The sequence below is a fragment of the Dromiciops gliroides genome, chromosome 4, assembly GCF_019393635.1.
Source record: "Dromiciops gliroides isolate mDroGli1 chromosome 4, mDroGli1.pri, whole genome shotgun sequence".
Classification (NCBI taxonomy): Eukaryota; Metazoa; Chordata; class Mammalia; order Microbiotheria; family Microbiotheriidae; genus Dromiciops; species Dromiciops gliroides.
Window position 1 is genome coordinate 219,559,808 of NC_057864.1, and position 19,441 is coordinate 219,579,248.

The window sequence follows — 19,441 nt, forward strand, 5'->3', positions numbered from 1 at the left end:
AGTAGCTCTACCCTCTCCATCCCCTTACCCTTCCTTTATTTCATTCAACCTTTTGGCTGCCTTCATTTTTTCACTCTCTTTCAAACCTTGCATTTGCAAGAAGACCTGGGTTCAAATCCCTCTTCTGACAGGAACTCTGTCTTCTCTGAGCATCAGTCTCCTCATCTATAAAATGCTGAGCTTTAACTAGATGTCCCTTCCAGGTTTTAATCTATGCTTCTATGATCCTTTGCTCTCCCTGACTCCTTTCTAATTCCAATCTCCAATCTCTCCTGAGGCCTAGTTCTCTTGCTGGCTCTTTAGTCAATAATGTACCTGGGGTTGGGAAGTGGAGGTGGAGACTAGGAAAGTAGGTTATTAGGGTTAGCATTTCCTAACAGTGGCAAGACCTTGACTTGTCAGTCAACCTTTTTTCCATTACCTGGGGAGCTATTTGCTGGATTTTACTATTAGGAAGTTTCCTTAGGATTAAGAGGCTGCCCTAACCCTGCTTGTGTAATGAAAAAAACAAACCTGGAGAGAAAAGACCATGACACACTGTCACATTCTCTCTCTCTCTGAGGCTTTTCTTTCTCATTATAGGCCCAAACCCCAGTTTTAGGGGATAGGGGCCCTTCAGTCATAATGGCCAGCAGTACCCCCCCCCCTGCAGTGGCACTGAATTTCTCCGGTCCTTTGGGCTGAGGTCAGGGGGGGAAAACTCATCTTCCTATAAAATGACTGAGAAATAATAGAGTTAAATGAAATCTATGTGGCTGCCCTACTGCTATATGGAATATCACAAATACACTCTCTTCAGACCTTTCTCAGCATTACCATTACAAATGTGAAGGTGTGACAATCTATTGCCTTATGCCTTACTATGTTACTAAGTAGTAAGGCTAGAAAGTATTGAATAAAAGTAGATGTCAGGGGCAGCTAGGGGGTGGAGTGGATAGACCACCCGCCCTGGATTCAGGAGGACCTGAGTGAGTTCAAATCCAGTCTTGGACACTTGACACTTACTAGCTGTGTGACCTTGGGCAAGTCACTTAACCCTCATTGCCCTACCAAAAAAAACAAAAACCAAAAAACCCAAGTACTAGCTGTGTGACCCTAGGCAAGTCACTTAACCCCAATTGCCTCACTTAAAAAAAAAAAAGTAGATGTCAATAGATGTCAAATTTAGAAAGTCAAGTATAAGGGACATATAGAGTTGTTGGATTGTTTGACCCTATTTCACCCTGACTCTCTACGTTTGGCAAAACTCTCCCTAACGTCTTTGTCTTTTCCCCTTCCCAGTCTGATAGAAGAAGAGGGGAAAGGGGATTGGAGTAAGTTCTGTTTCTCAGATAGGGGCAAAGGCTTGATTCATTAACCTCAGCACCAAGGATTGTAACACCTCTAACCAAGGGACATGAAAAACATTTAGCAAAACTCCAGACATCCCCATTACCCACTCACAATGAGGGATGAAAAGAAATATGTACGGGGCAGCTAGGTGGCGCAGTGGATAGAGCACTGGCCCTGGAGTCAGGAGGACCTGAGTTCAAATCCAGCCTCAGACACTTAACACTTACTAGCTGTGTGACCCTGGGCAAGTCACTTAACCCCAATTGCCTCACTAAAAATTTTTAAAAAAATTTAAAAATTAAAAAAAAATGAAAAGAAATATGTATATGTTAGAGGAGAGGTCAGTATGATATAATAAACAGAACAATAGACTGGGAAACCGAGGTTCAAATCCTACCTGATATACTTACTAGCTGTGTGATCAGAGCTTCAGTTTTTTCATGTATAATTTGGGATTATTAATGCTTGGATTAGCTCACAGGAAAGTGCTCTGTGAACCTTAAAATATGTAAATGCGAGTTATTATTATTATAGGCAATATTTCCTATGTCTGCAGAAACATATCCTAGCCAGACAGAGCTTCTGTCTGGCTTCCTTTTCCTAGAGCACAAGTATTTCACCTTTTTCTCATCTAAGCTCTACCTGAAGCCAGATCAACAACTCATGTGTTTTTCTGATCCTCTCCATTGTCCTGGGACCTCTCATCTTTGGTCTTTAAGGGCCTAAATGAATATCTCCTTTGGCTGTACAGGAACTCTATCATCTCTAGGCTATAGTTGGGAAAAAACAAACCCCAGGACTCCAAAGAACCAAGAGCAGAAGTCATTCGCCTTCCACTTCCAACAAGTAGAAACTAAATCTGGGTCAGTGGGAATGCCACTGATCCAGTGAGAAAGTATTAAAAAGCTGGTTTGTGAAAACCTCATCAAATAAAGAAGTTATTGCTAGGAGCCAGCATTGGTTACCTAAGAGCAAATCAGGCCAAGCTTGCCTCATATCTTTGGTGATGGGTTTATCATTCCAGTAAATCGGGAAAATGGCAATATCTATTTGTTGTTATTCACTCGTTTCACGTGCATCTGACTCTTCCTGACCCTATATGGGGTTTTCTTGGCAAATATACTGGAGTAATTTGCTATTTCATTCTCTAGCTCATTTTACAGATGAGGAAACAAAGGTAAACAGGGCTAAGTGACTAACCCAGGATCAAACAGCTAGTAAGTGTCTGAGGCTGGATTTGAATTCAAGTCTCCCTGACTCCAGGTACCACCTAGCTGCTGGTATATATCTATTGGGTTTCTTCATTTAATAAAAGCCTTTCCTGGTACCCTCATAAATAATATAGGACAGTGCAAGATGAATGATAGTATAATAAGGTGAATATCAAACAGAAAAGTGTTCAATAGTACCCTGTGGATAGCATCTCACCATTCAACAATTTCATCACCAACTTGCATAAACAGAATAAGGCACTCAAATGTTTTTTGAATGCATGACTAGAAGCCTGGGCAACTGCAACTTCATTTAATGTATTCCACTTTCCTTTTTGGTTTAATTTATGACATTGAAACGCACAAACATATACATATATGCACATGCACATATAAATATGCATTATGTAGCTATTTTATAGAAGTTATCAGATTTTTCAATGATATGAAGCCAAGAGGAATGACAAAATCAGACTTCAACATAATCTTGAAAGGTCAGAATAATGATGAAATTGAAAGTCTTGCATTTCAGTTCAGAAATTCAATACATAGATACAGGATTGAGAGTACATGCTTCAGTCACAATTCAGGTAAAAAAGAGTTGTGAAGGGGCAGCTAGGTGGTGCAATGGATAGAGCATCAGCCCTGGAGTCAGGAGGACCTGAGTTCAAATCCAGCCTCAGACACTTAACACTTACTAGCTGTGTGACCCTGGGCAAGTCACTTAGCCCCAATTGCCTCACTAAAAAAAAAAAAAAAAAAAAAAAAGACTTGTGAGTATTAGGTGATCACAAGCTCAACATGACAATATGATGTGACTACTTTAAAAAAAAAAAAAGCAAATAAGCTAAATGGTGAGACGTCTGGAAACCATATCATTTTAGGAACACCTGGAGGAACTGGAGATGTTTAGCCTGGAGAAGAGAAGATTTAGATGGGAAATTACTATTTTCAAGAAGGGCCATATGGAAGAAGGAACAAGGATTCTCTGTGACTCCAGAGAGATCAACTGGATGGAAATTACAAATTGTCTGGTTTCAATTCGATATAAGGAAGAACTCTAGTTGTTACTAAAACTGTATGATAATGAAATGGACTTCTGGGTTAGGTGGGGTGTTCCCCATCAGTGGAAGTGTTCGAGTTGAGGCTGGATAATCTCTTATTTGACATATTACAGAGGAAATTCCTTAGCATTGGGTGAGAAGTTGGACTAGATTAACTTTAAGTCCCCTCCAACTCCAAGATTCACTTATTCTCTGACCTAGAATCTTTCCAGGAAGGAGTCAGAGAATTCAATGTGCTTTAACTCCTAACTCATCTCCTCTCTGCAAGGTTCATTCAATGTCTGGTCCTGGACCTCAGTGGCAATAATAAACCCCTTAAAATTACTCCAGACCCCATCTCTTGGGGCTTCCTCTGAAGGCTCCAACCATCTCCCAATGCAAAAACACAAGTTGACCAAGAATAGCATTTAGATTAGAAAGTAGAGATTTATGGACATTAGAACCCACGTCTTCCCTTGAGCAGTTCATGGACAATTTTCCAAAGACACCCAATCTTCTTTCTCTTGTTATGTTTAGTGCCTTCATGGCCTGAAGTCAAGGAAAGATACAAGGAGGAGGCTCAAGAACCAGTCACTTTTTTGTAAACCTTACTCATTGCAGTAAGGCCAGGGGACAAGAAGAGGTTTTTCTCACTACCTACCCATGATACTCTTAATCCCCTGGCTGGTGTTAGCATTGGGAGGGAACTATGAAAGAAGGATGAGAGGAACTGGCTTTTCTGCAGAGCACTGCAGATTGAACATTGGGATGGGAAGATCTAGATTTGAATCCTGAGTCCACTACTCACTAGCTATCCAGCCTTAAGTAGGTCATTTAACTTCTCTGACCCTCAGTTTCCTCATCTGTAACATGGGAATAATAATACCTGCTAAGATACTTCCTATCTTACAGAGCTATTGGAGAAAGCATTTTTAAACCCTGAAGTACTGTGTAAATGTGAACTATTCAGTATTAGTCTTTTCAGCTCCCTTTCTTCTCTCCCAATCCCTCCTTCTAGATCCTACTCTTCTTTCAGGGAAGGTTGTTGAATTCCACCTTTGGCTCCACTGGGATCTCTTCCTTTCCTATATCTTTCCAGATGTGTTTCCTAGCCTGGATTCTGAAAGGAAACTATCCTTTTGGAATGATCTCTGAATCCCCCCCCCCAAGGACCAAGACCCTGACTATTCACACTGACATTTGACATGTGGTGGCTATCTAAAGCAAATCCCTTTACTTCCTAGCTGTTGCACAGAAAGCTTGGCTACTCTGGCCATGGAGCCTTAAAACTGTTCATAGCAGAGCCCTGCTCTGCCCTGTTGTGCCATACTTCAGAACCTAAGACCTGGCGTCTTGGATCTTAGGGATGTGTTCTGGACAGGGCAGCTAACTGTGGGTATGAGGGGTCATAGAAGTGTGTGTGTGTGTGTGTGTGTGTGTGTGTGTGTGTGTGTGTGTGTGTGTGTGTGTATCAGATAAAAGATGTCATAGATGCTGAGCAGAAGCATGATGGTGGACCTCATAGGATATCTGTACCTTGCTAGTAGCATCTCAACTCCACCAATCTATCAATTAGGTGGCACAGTGGATAGAGAGCCAGCTGGTCCTGAAATCAGTAAAATTCTTCTTCCTAAATTCAAATCTAGCCTCAAATACTCACTAGCTGTGTGTCCCTGGATAAGTCACTTAATCTAGTTTAAACCAACGGGTTTCCTAATCTGTCTAATGAGCTAGAGAATGAAATGGCAAACCACTCCAATATCTTTGCCAAGCAGACCCCAAATGGGGCCACGAAGAGTCAGACATGACAGAAAAACCATTGAACAACAACAAAATCCTAAAGTGATCAGGCTCTGGAGAAGTGACTGACATTACCTGAAATCATGAGAGATTTAGAAGCAGTGTTGCAGTGGAGAGATTGTTGGACTTGAAGTCAGGAAGGCATGCTGAATTGTTGACTCTAACACTTACTTGGTGTGTGATCATGGGTAATTTACAACCTCTCTAAGCCTCGATTTCTTCATTGGTAAAATGTGGATAATAAGACCTGTAGTACTGACCTCACAGGGTTGTTATGAGGTTCACGTACAATAACCTATGTAAAATGCTTTGCATAAGTGCTATGCAAATGTCAGCTATTATAATGAAGGGATTGATAAATGAGAATACCAATGTGTTACTTTTTAATTGCTCAAAGAAGAGAGTACAGGACACTCCCTCGGGGATGGGAGGGGTAAATTTGTATGCAAGTTGATTCACGAGTACAAAATAGTAACAAAGAGAGTTGAGTATTCTGATGAGAGATTTCCATCAAGCCTGAGAATTGCCGTTCTCCACCACAGGAATATCTCTAACTAAAAACACAGGGACTCATCATATGGTATCCTGAAAAGACTGCTGGATTTGGAGTCAGAAGCAACTGGATTCAAATGTTGCCTTAGACACTTACTAGCTATGTGACCCTGGGCAAGTCACTTCACCTATGTGTGACTCAAATTCTTCAACTATGAAATGGGTATGAAATAATTGCATAGCACCCAGCCCCCAGGGTTGTCATGAGGATGAAATATGAGATAATATGTGTAAAGTTTTTAGCAGAGTTGCCTAGAACATAGTAGGTACTTAATGAATGCTTGTCTCCACCCTCCCTCTCTTCCTTCCTTCCTTCCTTTCTTTTGAGTCAGTTACATAGTCAGTTTCCCCCAGAACATGGTGGGAAGCACACTGGCCTTTTTGATGAAGTTTGGAGACTGGTCTTGATTAAATAGATCAGTTTGTCAGTCACTTGAAAGCAACATGGACTCACATTTGAGTAGGGTTGAGTACATTCATTCATTCGTTCATTCATTCATTCACAAACACCTCGTTTTTGCCTAAATTATACTTTAGATCTATGACTCCCTGTGGGTTTCAGGAACTACCCCAGTTTCAACTGCGGCTCACTCAGTTCAAAAAACAAGCAGATATGCTGAGGGCTTAGCTTAATTAGGACACAGGTGCTACCTTTATGGAGCTTAAAGTCTAGTAATAGGAGGTAACACATCAGCAAATATTTATGACACATATATTATTATAGATGACAAGTACACTAGAGCCATAAAAGGTGTGTACCTTTTACAGGTCTGAGGAGGAAAGGTCAGACATCCCTGAGTGTGGAGTGGCTTCTGTAGGTGCCTAATCAATCTCGTCTGTTACTGATATTAACTCATCAACTTCAGATTCAGAGGGTGACGTTTTTCTTCACCTTATCCATAGATTCTGAGGATGTTTCTGGGTTTTTTAGCCTATAGCTCATGTGCACAAACTATACCCCCTTCTTCCTGTCACTACCAGTTTGGGCTGGTTTCCTTTCCTTTGGCTGGATGGTGCCCTAAGCTTTGGTTTGGTTTTTTTGTTTTTAGTGAGGCAATTGGGGTTAAGTGACTTGCCCAGGGTCACACAGCTAGTAAGTGTTAAGTGTCTGAGGCTAGCTAAGCTTTGGTTTGAAGCCTATTCTAGATGGGAAACTCAGTGATTCCCATCCCTTGGAGAACAGCAATTAATCCCTTATCTCTACCTCTCCCATTCATCTACCCCAGTGAGCCAAAGGGGAAAACTCTCAAGACAGTTATCATCTTGGGATGGTCTGTGAACTACTCTAGAAAAGACCCTGATGAAAGGGACTTGGGGCAAGGAATGTAGGCAATTACCAATTTGCCTCGATTAGCTTGTGGATCCAGCCTCAAAGCTGTTATCCCCAATGTCCTCCAGAGCCAACTGCATGGTTTGATGAGATGACTATAAATTTGAAGTCAGAGAACCTGCGTGCAAATTCCACATGTTTATTAGTTTTGTGTGTCTTGGGCAAGTCACTGCAGTACTCTGAGCCTGTTTTCTTTAGGAAAATGTTGAAACAAAGCTGGGGTTCTTAAATTTTTTTCTGTGGGGGCAGCTAGATGGTGCAGTGAATAAAGCACCTGCCCTGGGTTCAGGAGGACCTGAGTTCAAATCTGACCTCAGACACTTGACGCTTACTGGCTGTGTGACCCTGGGCAGGTCACTTAACTTTCATTGCCCCACCAAAAAAATTTTTTTCTATGTCATAGACCCAGGGATATTATGAGGTTCAAACGAAGGGGGAAGGGCAAGAGACTAACATTTAAGTACCTGCTATGTGCCGGCACTATACTAAATACTTTATAAATATTATTTCATTTAATCCTCACAACTACCATGGGAGGGAAGTGCTATTATTATTCCCATTTTACAGATGAGAAAATTGAGGTAGTCAGAGGTTAAGCTAGTGAGTGTCTGAGTCACATTGAACTCAGATCTTCCTGATTCCAGGCCCAGCACCCAGTCCCACCTCACAATGCAGGCTCCTCTGAACATTATCTCTGAAATGAGATAATAGATGTAAAGTACTTTGCAAACCTTAAAGTGCTATATAAATTATTATTATTATTAGTTTCCATTCTGGGGACAATTTCACTCCTTGGGACCAGCTGCTCTTCTACTGAGCTCAAGCAGTATTTATATAGCAATACAGGGGTGCAGGGAATAGAAACACATACCCTTTTAAATTTAATCTGCATTATTCATACTTTATTAAATCTAGAAAATCAAGAAAACAATAAATCAGCCTCTTATTTGTACTGATTGTTGATTTCTAAGGTTTAAAGGCCCACTTTGAAATTTAACGATAAGCCTTAGAGCTGGATCCAGTATATCCTTATAAGGACCCCTTTGATAGTCTATGACTTCCTCCTTAGAATAATGTTCTTAAATGCATAAAATAAAATATATGAAATTGCAAAGCAAAATAATTATTGAAATGCAGCTATACCCAGGGGCAGCTAGGTGGTGCAGTGGATAGAGCACCAGCCCTGGAGTCAGGAGTACCTGAGTTCAAATCTGGCCTCAGACACTTAACACTTACTAGCTGTGTGACCCTGGGCGAGTCACTTAACCCCAATTGCCTCACTAAAAAAAAAAAAAAAATTTAAAAAAATTTTTTAAAAAAAGAAATACAGTTATGAAAGGGATGTAAGGTGGTATAGTAGATAGGTCACTGGGCCTGGAGTCTGGAAGACTCATCTTCATGAATTCAAATCTGGCATTTTGTGACCCTGGGTAAGTCACTTAACCCTGTTTGCCTCAGTTTCCTCATCTGTAACATGAGCTGGAGAAGGAAATGACAAACCACTCCAGTATTTTTGCCAAGAAAACCCCGAATGAGGTCACAAAAAGTGGGACATGACTGAAAACAACTCAACAACAACACAGTCATCAAAATATTTGTTTAAAAAAGAGGTTCATGAACTCCCAAGTTAAATACCTCTCAACTATATAATCTCTAAACTCCCAGACTCAGAATCTTGGATTTGGAATGGATCTTTGAGATGATTTTAATCTAACTTCATTTTACAGAAAAAGAAAATGAGGGGCAGCTAGGTGGTACAGTGAATAAAGCACCAGCCCTGTATTCAGGAGGACCTGAGTTCAAATCCAGCTTCAGACACTTGACACTTACTAGCTGCGTGACCCTGGGAAAGTTACTTAACCCCAATTGCCTCACCAAAAAAAAAAAATATATCATTTTCAAAAAAAAAGAAAGAAAGAAAATGAGACCCTGGAAAAGATGAGTCATTTGCCCAAAGTCACAAAACTCATTAGGAACATTGCCCAGTATTGTTAAACTATGGCTGATGGGTTCCCAGTAGTGAAAGCACGCAAAATAAACAACTGCAGACCACCCGGAGAGCCATGGGAAACCATCCATAATTCTCAGAGGACACTGTGAGCATATCCTTGAGTCATGGACCTACAACAGCCTTGGAAAAGACAACTTCCCCATTCCTCTGAGATAAGTCACAGTTCATATCAAAGAAGATAGTTCTGCATCTGATCAGCTCCCAGAAGGTCTTTTGGGAAGACAGGGTAGGCTGAAATGGGCAAGAGAAATTTACTTAGGTTGGATCATTTAGGGTCACATTAAAAGATTGTGCTTTGGGGCAGCTAGGTGGCGCAGTGGATAGAGCACCGGCCCTGGAGTCAGGAGTACCTGAGTTCAAATCCGGCCTCAGACACATAACACTTACTAGCTGTGTGACCCTGGGCAAGTCACTTAACCCCAATTGCCTCACTAAAAAACCAAACAAACCAAAACAACCAAACAAACAAAACAAAACAAAAAGATTGTGCCTTATCCTTATCCTTATTTTAGGGAGTTTTGTGGTAACCATTTGAAATCAAAGGACCTGGGTTCACATTCTAATCCTGCCACTTAATAGATGTGTGATTTGTGACTAATTGTTTAACCTTTCTAGTCTTCAATTTCCTCACCTATAAAATGAGGGGTTTGGATTAGGTGATTTCTAAGGTCATTCCCAGTCTAAAATCCTTATCTTTCTCTCTATTGCCTGTTATGCTATTGTGAGTCAGTGACGAAATCTCAACCCAATCCCTCCCCTTCACCACCATCCATTATCTTTGTCCTTTGCCTGAGCCACAAGATGAGAAGTTGTTGAAAATGTAGCTTTCAGGGCAGCTGGGTGGTGCAGTAGATAAAGCACTGGCCCTGGGTTCAGGAGTACCTGAGTTCAAATTCAGTCTTGAACACTTGACACTTACTAGCTGTGTGACCCTGGGCAAATCACTTAACCCTCATTGCTCCGCAAAAATAATAATAATAATAATAATAATAATAATTCATTTGATCCTCACAATAACCCTGGGAGATATGTGCTATTACTAAAAACTGAGGCTGAGAGAGGCTAAATGACTTGCCCATGGTCACATAATTAGTAAGTTCCAAGGCAGGATTTGAACTCAGGTCTTCCTTACTCCCAGGACGGGAAGGAGAAGGGGAGAGGAAAAGAGAAGGAAAACAGAGCCCAGGGTATATCCTTGGTGTGTACATATAGTTGGGGACCATAACACAAATATTTGATTCATCAAAGGAAATTGAAAGGATATATTTGAACAGGTAAAATAGTAGGGAAAGAAAGAGGTAACTGTGTCACCAAAATGCATGAGAAAAGAAGGTGTTCAGCAATGTCAAATGCTAGAGACAGGTCAAGAAGGATGAGCATTGGAAAGGGCCAACAGATTTGGCAATTAAGGGATCATTGGTGATAATGGAGAGAGAAGTTTCAGTTCAGTAATAAGATGAGGAGCCAGATTGCAAAGGTTTGAGAAATGAGTGAGAGTGTAAAGCAATTGGAGGCAGAGTAGAAGCATGCTTTTTTTCCCCCTTCTACTCACTGAGTGTTCCTAGTTCTGCCTTCTGGGGACAGGCAGAACAAGAATAATTCCTCTTCTGTGTGACAGCCCTTCAAATATTTAATGACAGCAACCATATCTTTCTTAAAGTTTCTCTTCTCCAGTCTAAACATCTCCAGTTCCTTCAGCTAAGCCTCATATGTCATGATCTTGAGACCCTTCACTGGTTGCTCTTCTCTTGATCTTCTCCAGCTGATCACCATCCTTTCTAATACATGCTGCCCAGAACCCAACATAATACTCCATATGGAGTCTGACCAGGGCTAGGACACAGCAAGACACAGCAAGTTCCCTCAATCATCCTATATTAAGTGGACCAAGTTATGACATAGATAGCAGGTATGCAAAATGGAAAGAGTCTGAGGCAGACCTGGGGATTGTAGTGGGAGAGGAAGAGAGAGACAGACAGAGACACAGTGAGACAGAGACACAGAGATGGAGGAAGGGAGGGAGAGAAGGAAAGAGGGAGGGAAGGAGGGAGGCATAAGTTAGAGTTGAGAATGACAAGGTATTGTTTGTATTTGAGCACATTTGAGGAGTTTTTTTAAGGCAGGAAGTATGCCTATTGGAAAGAAGGCAAGAGGCTGCCTGAACCACTGTGATAAATGGTAAGAAAGTGTTTCATCTCCCCTAAGGGGCAGCAAGTGTACTTGTTACACTCTGGGGTTTCTCAGCATGTTACAATTTTACAGCCATTGAGCCCATTTATCTGCTCCTGTCCACAGCAGAGCTGATGTGGTTAGACCATGGGGTCCTCCAGGGACTCTCCTTATTCACTTATGTGGCCTGAGCTCTCCTCAAGACTTCATCCTTTGGCTATCCCTCCCCATTTCTCTTTCTCTTCTTCCTTCTCATTGGCTGTAGCCACCCACCCCCACCCATTTAGAACTTTGGTTCTGTCCAGGGTCCTAAAGAAGGAGAAGACTAAAATGACCTCATTTTTTTCCAGTACTGATATATGATAATGTTCTGCTATTGAGACTGAAAAGAGGACCATGGCCTGATCCCTAACAATTTTCCTTGAAACATAAAGCTTGTGATTCCAGCATCCAAAAGGGAATGAACCCTGTGCCCCCTCCAGATCGCAATACAATTTTTTGAAGATGTCCTTTATTGTACACTCTTGAGTAGTTTTTTTCCCCAGAATGTCTGGTTGGTTTTTTTCCTAACCCCCAGGTCTTTTTTCCCCCCCACATTAATTGTTATCTATGACTGTCTCTCAAATCCTGGACTTAAGTAATTGATTCTTTGAACCTACATTCAGAACTTGACATTTATCCGTACTGAAATTCAAAATTATTCATTTTGGGCCATTGTTCTAACCTGTTTATGCCTTTATGGAAACCTTGGAATGAGTTCCTGAGGGAGGTTTTTTAATCTCCTTCATTTGCAATGTTAGCAGACTTTCTGTAATGATTTAGTCAGAACCTGTAGATTGGGGGATGGACTCAATAACTTTTCAAAGGTTAACCCTAAACCGCTTGTACATCTAGAGAACCCTAGACATAGGGGCAAGATCTGATTAGTCAATGCCTTATGAAGAGTACTTTCTTAAATAGCTGCAAACATAAACTTTAGATATGTTTCGCCAACAATTCAAACTTTCACAATGAATGAATTCAGTGATTGAGCTTCTCAGAATTCATACTAGAGAGAAAAATTGGGTTGAATTTCATATTCTATATACCTATCAATTTTCTGGAATCTAAGGACTTGAATTTTTAAAAGGCACTAAAAAAATATGAAATGGGGGCAGCTAGGTGGCACAGTGGATAGAGCACCGGCCCTGGATTCAGGAGTACCTGAGTTCAAATCCAGCCTCAGACATTTAACACTTACTAGCTGTGTGATCCTGGGCAAGTCACTTAACCCCAATTGCCTCATTAAAAAAAAAAATATATATATATATATATATATATGAAATGTATAATGAGGATGTTTTCTTTTCTTTTCCAACTATTTCAACCAAATTAGAAAAAATATTGCATAGGTATTTTATTGAATCTGGTATTACAGAATTTTAGAAGTAGAAGGGGGTACATCTAGGTGGCACAATGGATAAAGCACTGGCCCTGGATTCAGGAGGACCTGAGTTCAAATCTGACCTCAGACAGTTGACACTTACTAGCTATGTGACCCTGGGCAAGTCACTTAACCCTCATTGCCCCACAAAAAAAGAAGAAAAAAAAAAGAAGTAGAAGGGATCATGTAAGCCAATCCATACCCAAAAGGAATATGCACCGGGGCAGCTAGGTGGTGCAGTGGATAGAGCACTGGCCCTGGATTCAGGAGGACCTGAGTTCAAATCCAGCCTCAGCCACTTAATACTTACTAGCTGTGTGACCCTGGGCAAGTCACTTAAACCCAATTGCCCCGTTAAAAAAAAAAAAAGGAATATGCACCATGGTATACCATGCTTGACAAATGGTCATCCAGCCTTTGTTTGAAGACCTCCAAGTAGAGGATCCCAGCACCTCTCAAGGAAGGCCATTGCACTTGTGAGTAGCTCTAGTTGTTAGGAAGTTTATCCTGATACCAAGGTTAAATTTGCTTCTTTAGAATTTCCGCCCAGAATTCCTTGTTCTACCCTTCAGGGGACAAAACTTAATACCTTCTCCACATGGCAGTCCTTCAAATACTTGAAGGCAGTCATCATGTGCCCCTGAATCTTCTTTGGGCTAAACAGGGCTAAGCCCAGTTGTTGCCACTGATCCCCATATGACATAGATTCAAGGCTTTCACTGTCTCGGCTGCCCTCCTTCCTCTCAACACTGTCCATTTTATCAATGTACTTCTGGTGCCTAAAACTGAGTGTAATACTGCAGATGAGGCCTAATGAGAACAGACTACAGTAGAACTATCACCAACCTGTTCAGGAAGTATGTGGATGTGATGTAGCCCAAGATGTCATTAGTTTTTTAGGCTTCCACATCATACTACTAACTCATTTTGAACTTACAGTCCATTAAAATCCCCTGACCTTCTTCAGAACAACTGCTATCTAACCATGCCTCCACATCTTATATTTGTTGAAGTTGATTTTTTATGCCCAAGTATAAGACTTTACATTTAAGCCTTATTGATTGTCCTCTTATTTTGAACCCAAATGCTCTACCTTTGTCAAGATTCTTTTAGATATTAAATCAATGTCACCACTATGCTATCTATCCCTCCCAACTTTGTCATCTGCAAACTGGACAAACATGCCATCTATGCCCAAATCATAGAGAACTAGATTATTGATAAAAATTAAATAGTACAAGAACACAAGATCTCTGCAATACTCCACCAGAGACCACCAGCCACGTGGACATTGAATATTTAAGTTGGACACTGAATCATTAACAACTACTCTTTGAGTCTAGCTAGAACAGGATTTGTCCCTTGACAATGAAGAGGGAACGTTGACTTCCCCACCCGCAAAGAATCTCAGACTTGAACTCAGGTACTCCTGAATCCAGGGCCGGTGCTCTATCCACTGCGCCACCCAGCTGCCCCGACTCATATGTTTTAAAGCTTAGGAAATATTGAGAGTTTAGCCGCAGCTCTTAGGATCCAGAAGAAGCCAAGGCAGAAGAGAAAGCCTGGTGAAGAGGCTAAGAGTTAGTTCCAGACAGCAAATACTGACCTTGCCCACCAAGTACCCCTGAGTGCTCATGGAAACAATGATTATAGCTGAGTCTCCAGTTTATGGATTATCTAGGTTGCTTCTACTCCTCCCTCTCTCTTTCTTATTTTGTATAATGGACAAGGAAGGACAGGGGAAAGAACATCCGGGGAAAAGAGAATGGAAAATCCAATTTGGCCAATGTGCTTCTTACCAAATGTTCTGAAGTGGCATGGAGAGCCACAGGATAGGAGGGAAGGTAACTAATACAAAATACCTGACATTGTAATAAAGGAAGATAAATAGAGGGAAGTGGTGGCCAGGGAGTCATAGGAATGGTGAGTCGAACAATATTACTATCAGCTGACATGCCCTTTCCAAAAGCAATAGTGATGTAGACTTGGTTGAAGTTTCCAGAGCTAGAAGTAGAGGCACCCCCAGACCAGAATGAATTGGGTCTTTACAACTAGACATATTGAAGCTAGGGGAAGCCAGGTGGTGCAGTGGATAGAACACTGACCCTGAAGTTGGGAGGACTTGAATTCAAATCTCACCTCAGACACTTACTAGCTATGTGACCCTGGGCAAGTCACTTAACCCAATTGACTTAAAACAAATCAGGCCATCTCCAGTCATCCTGATACATGTCTTGCCATTGAACCCAGATGGCTCTGAAGGAGAGAATAAGATTGGTGACCTTGCACAGCCCTCCCTCACTTAAATCCAATTCACAGAAAGTCATGACGTCACCCCAATGTCATGGTCCTCTTAGAGAATGAAGGACAAACAACACTTGAAGCTTCACCACTGAGTTCAGCCTAGCCTCAGGCTCTGGTCTCTAGAGGTCTCCTACCAAGCCAATCATCAAAGCCTTTCCAGTTTGGTTGTATACAGAGGTATACTATGTTGAGATAGCCTTCAGGAACCCTGAGTCAACTCCATGCCATGACTAAGAAGGCACTGAAGTAGGATGTGAGTGGAGATTTATAATCACATTGTATTAAATAACAAAAACCAGCTCTCCCTTTAGAGAGCCTTTAGTAGAGAAGACAAAGACATTGAGAGCAGCATTTGATTACAAATTTATGAATTTGTATGATGAGGGAAAGGTGAGTTAGGAATTGTTGGAGAAAAGGCTGGGTTTGGGATAACTACTTAAATGAAGCAAGCCTGAGTTATGATGAAAAGGAAGTCAGAGGGGCTGTTTTGTGCATGCAAGATAGAACCAGAATGAAGGCGGGACAGAGGTTTAGGTATATGTGTGCAGAGGGAATAGGAAGATGAGTTATACCTTTTCATTCTCCTTTACTTTAACTAAGCTTCCTGGGGAGTTGTTCTGACCCCCATTTTTTATATGATTCAGGGCTGGAATAAGAGGGAGGGGGGAAGGAGACAAACTTGAAGGAGTAAAAGGAAAGAGCACTTGGGTGGGAAAATCCAGTCTCCAATTCCTCCCCACCTCCAAAAGGCAGGAGAATTCCAGAGGTTTAGGTGGGGTTCTAACCCAGAGATACTGATAGTTTGGAGAACAATCAATCAACAGGTATTTATTAAGAGCCAGGCACTGCGCTAGGTGCTAGGGATATGGACAGAGAAGGGAAATAGTCCCTTCTTTCAAGGAATTTAGGGTCTTGCTGGAGAGAGAAAATGTATATAAATAGGCAAATACAATTTGAAGGGAAGACACTAACCTCAAGGAGGATCAGGAAAGGCATCATGTAGAAGGTGGCACTGAAGGAAACAAGGCATTTTACAGGACAGAGGTGAGAAAGGAATAAATTCCAACCCTGGGGGGATAGCATGGCGAGGAGAAGGGAATGCCATGTGTATGGAACAATACAGTTTATCTGGACAATAGCATCCGTGAAGGGGAGCAGTGTATAATAAAGCTGGAAAGATGGGTTGGGGCCAGGTTGTCAGAGGCTGTAAATGTCGTGAATTTCTGTTTGATCTTCCAAGTAATAGTCACTGGAATTTATTGAGTAGCAGAGAGATGTGGTCAGCCCTGCACTTTAGTAAAATCACTTTGGCAGCTATATGAAGGACAGTTTGGAGTGGAGAGATGCTTGAAGCAAAGAGACCAATTAAGAGGCTATTGCAGTAATCCAAGTGAAAGATGATGAAGGCCTGAGCTAAAATAGTCACTACATGAGTTGATATGGAGGTAGAAATGAAAAGATGTGGCAACTGATTGGGTATGTGTAGTGAATGAATGAATGGATGGATGGATGGATAGATGGATGGATAGATGGATGGATGGATGGATGGATGGATGGATGGATGGATGGATGGATGAATGAATGAATGAATGAATGAATGAATGAATGAATGAATGAATGAATGAATGAATGAATGAATGAAAAGGCAGTTATGGTCTAGGTACTATGCTGAGAACCAGAGATACAAAAAGCAAAATAATTCCTACCCTCCAGGAGCTTTCATTCTGTTAGGGAGACAACCCTAATTGGAGAGTGGTGGCCAAGAAGGGTATTTTGGTCTTGGAAGTCACAGAGATGGTGAGTGTAATGATGGGTCAATCAGTTGACAAGTCCCCTCCAGAAGCAATGGTAATGTTGATTTGATCAGGTGGAAAGAGCCAGAGGAGGAAAGCTGAGGGAAAGGGGAGTGCTTATGGGACAGGGAAAAAGAACACAGAGGGGACTTGTGAGCTATGTATACCAGGGACCCATCCATGATGACAGCCCAGTCCCAGGGCAGCTCTTCTAGGTCCCGGGATCTGGAGCAGCAGGAAATGCCAAAAGTGAAAGAATACGGTCAGGTCTGGACCTGGCTAAATATAGTGAGAAGGCTGGGCCTTCAACCAAAATTGGGAAGTTCAGAAGAGAGGTGAGTTTGGAGGGAAAAGATAATTAGTTTTGTTCTGGACGTGGGAAGTTTTAAACGCCTGTAAAACATCACAAGATGCCCTCTCTGGAGCAGCTTCCCACCTTGCCATGGCACCAGGTGCTGAGGGCATCTCACGGGCTTCTGTCCTGTCTCCCCAGCAAACAGATGAAGCTGCACAGACAGACAGCCAACAGCTACATTCCTCAGAGAACACAGACAAGCAGCAGCCCAAGAGATTACACGTCTCCAACATCCCCTTCCGGTTCAGGGATCCTGATCTACGGCAAATGTTCGGGGTGAGTGTGTTCATACCAACCCCCTCCCCTCCCTGGTCTGTCTCCTACTGCTCCCTCAGCCCAGCTCCTCATTGCTAACCTCCTGTTCCCCTCCACCATTATTTACTTGTACTGAAAACCAGAGACTCTTTTAATCAGGGAAGGGAGGAAAGGATTCCACATGTGGACACATCAGAACATCTCCCAGCCTGCTTTTCCTCATCCTTCCCCCTTACTAGGCCTGCATCCTGTTAGCTATCAGATGATATTAACCTCAGAGGCCCCTGGAAATCCCCACAAAGATCTCCCTACATAGCCTTTCTCTTCTCTCCCTTCTCTCTTCCTTGGGATGGTGTAAGAAGCAAAACAAAGACACTCCATCCTTGCCAGCTTTTGCTCCTTAAGTTTATCTCGGGTTCCTATACTTGCCTCAGTTTGCAGCTAAAATTGCCTCTTGGTGCCTCAGTTTCCTCATCTATTTTTTTAAAAAGGAAAATAATAAATCTGTGCTGTTACCTCAAAGAGTTTTGAGGAAACCATAGTTTTGTTGCTATTATTATAATCATCCTCATTACTATGCCCACTCTTCCTCTCTTCTTGGGCCCTCCAAGTTCCCAAAAGCCTTTCCCCCTAGTTATAATTTGGGCACCCTGTTTCTCCAGCTACCATTTTAGCCCTAAGGCAAGGGGGGAAGGTAGTTTCTGCTAGGCTGACTCACCAAAAGGATTTCCCTCTTCATGTTCTTCCTCCCCTCTCTCTACCTTACACTTTCCTCCTTCCTTCTTAAAGCACTTCAAAGGTGGATTCTGCTCTTGTCCTGCTGGTATGATCACCAGATAAAAGGCCCTTAGCTCAAGGCACTAGCTTGACAAGAGGGGGTAATGTAACCTAATCAGAAAGACAACCAGGAGATTCATTCTTGGGCTTCACTTTACCTTGCTGTGTGACCTCAGATAAATATTTTGGGTCTCTGTTCTTGCATCTGGAAAATGGAGATAAAATGTAGTGCCTGCTGCTAGTTGCGAAGCTCAAATGAGATGATGTCTTTCCAGTATTTTGCAATTCTTAATGTGCCATGTAAATGTCAGCTATTCTTACTATTATTTCTACTGTGTTGTTATTTTTATTATTTGTTTTTATTTTATATTTATTAATATTGTTAGTTATTACTATACTACATTATTACTATAGAATTATATTACTATTTATTATTTTTATTATTACTGTTTACCTATGTACCTTAAACAGGATACTCCTCTGGGTGACAATTGAAATATACTGAGGGCGTCGAGGTGTCTCTGTTGCTCTCCTGAGTGGACCCCATCCAACCTCAAATTATAGAAGGTGGCATGGATGCTTCCTACCTGTGTGACTTTAGGCAAGTCACTTAATCTCCCAAGGCCTCTGTTTCCTCATCTGTAAAATAAAGGACTTGGACTAAATGACTACTGAGGCCCCTTCCAGCTCTAGATTAGTGAATTTTAAAAGCACTGAACTGGGGTAACAAGAAAATCTGAGTGCTATCCCTGGTTCTGCTAGTGACTAGCTAACTGGTTGGCCTAGGTAATCCAACCCCTGGCTCTAAAGTGTTGTATAAAATACAAGAATAAATTATATAGTAAAAATGGTAAACTCCTTCTCAGAAATGATCTGGTATCAGTCATTTACACTGTAGTATAAATGAGTAAGGGCTTTCATGCTTTGTAGCTGAGTTCTCCACCAGCTCCTTATATAGCCTAGCCCTATTAGGCAACAGAAGCAAGGAAGAAGTGACTTGCTTCCCAGAAGCACATTGGTGGGTCCGGACCCTACCATCCCCAAGGTAAGACGAGTCCCTGATGTGAATGATGCCCATATATTGCC

At 41.7% G+C, this 19,441-nt stretch overlaps 1 protein-coding gene across 10 annotated transcripts in view; it reads left to right on the forward strand.

Moving 5' to 3' along the window:
• The window catches only part of RBFOX3 (RNA binding fox-1 homolog 3), a 983,769-nt gene that overhangs the window by 935,167 nt on the left and 29,161 nt on the right, over positions 1-19,441 (forward strand). For all 10 annotated transcript variants that reach the window (XM_043964755.1, XM_043964756.1, XM_043964759.1 and 7 more), the window contains one exon: positions 17,462-17,599. In XM_043964755.1, the coding sequence (XP_043820690.1) occupies positions 17,462-17,599 (138 nt within the window). The remainder of the gene's footprint in view (positions 1-17,461; positions 17,600-19,441) is intronic.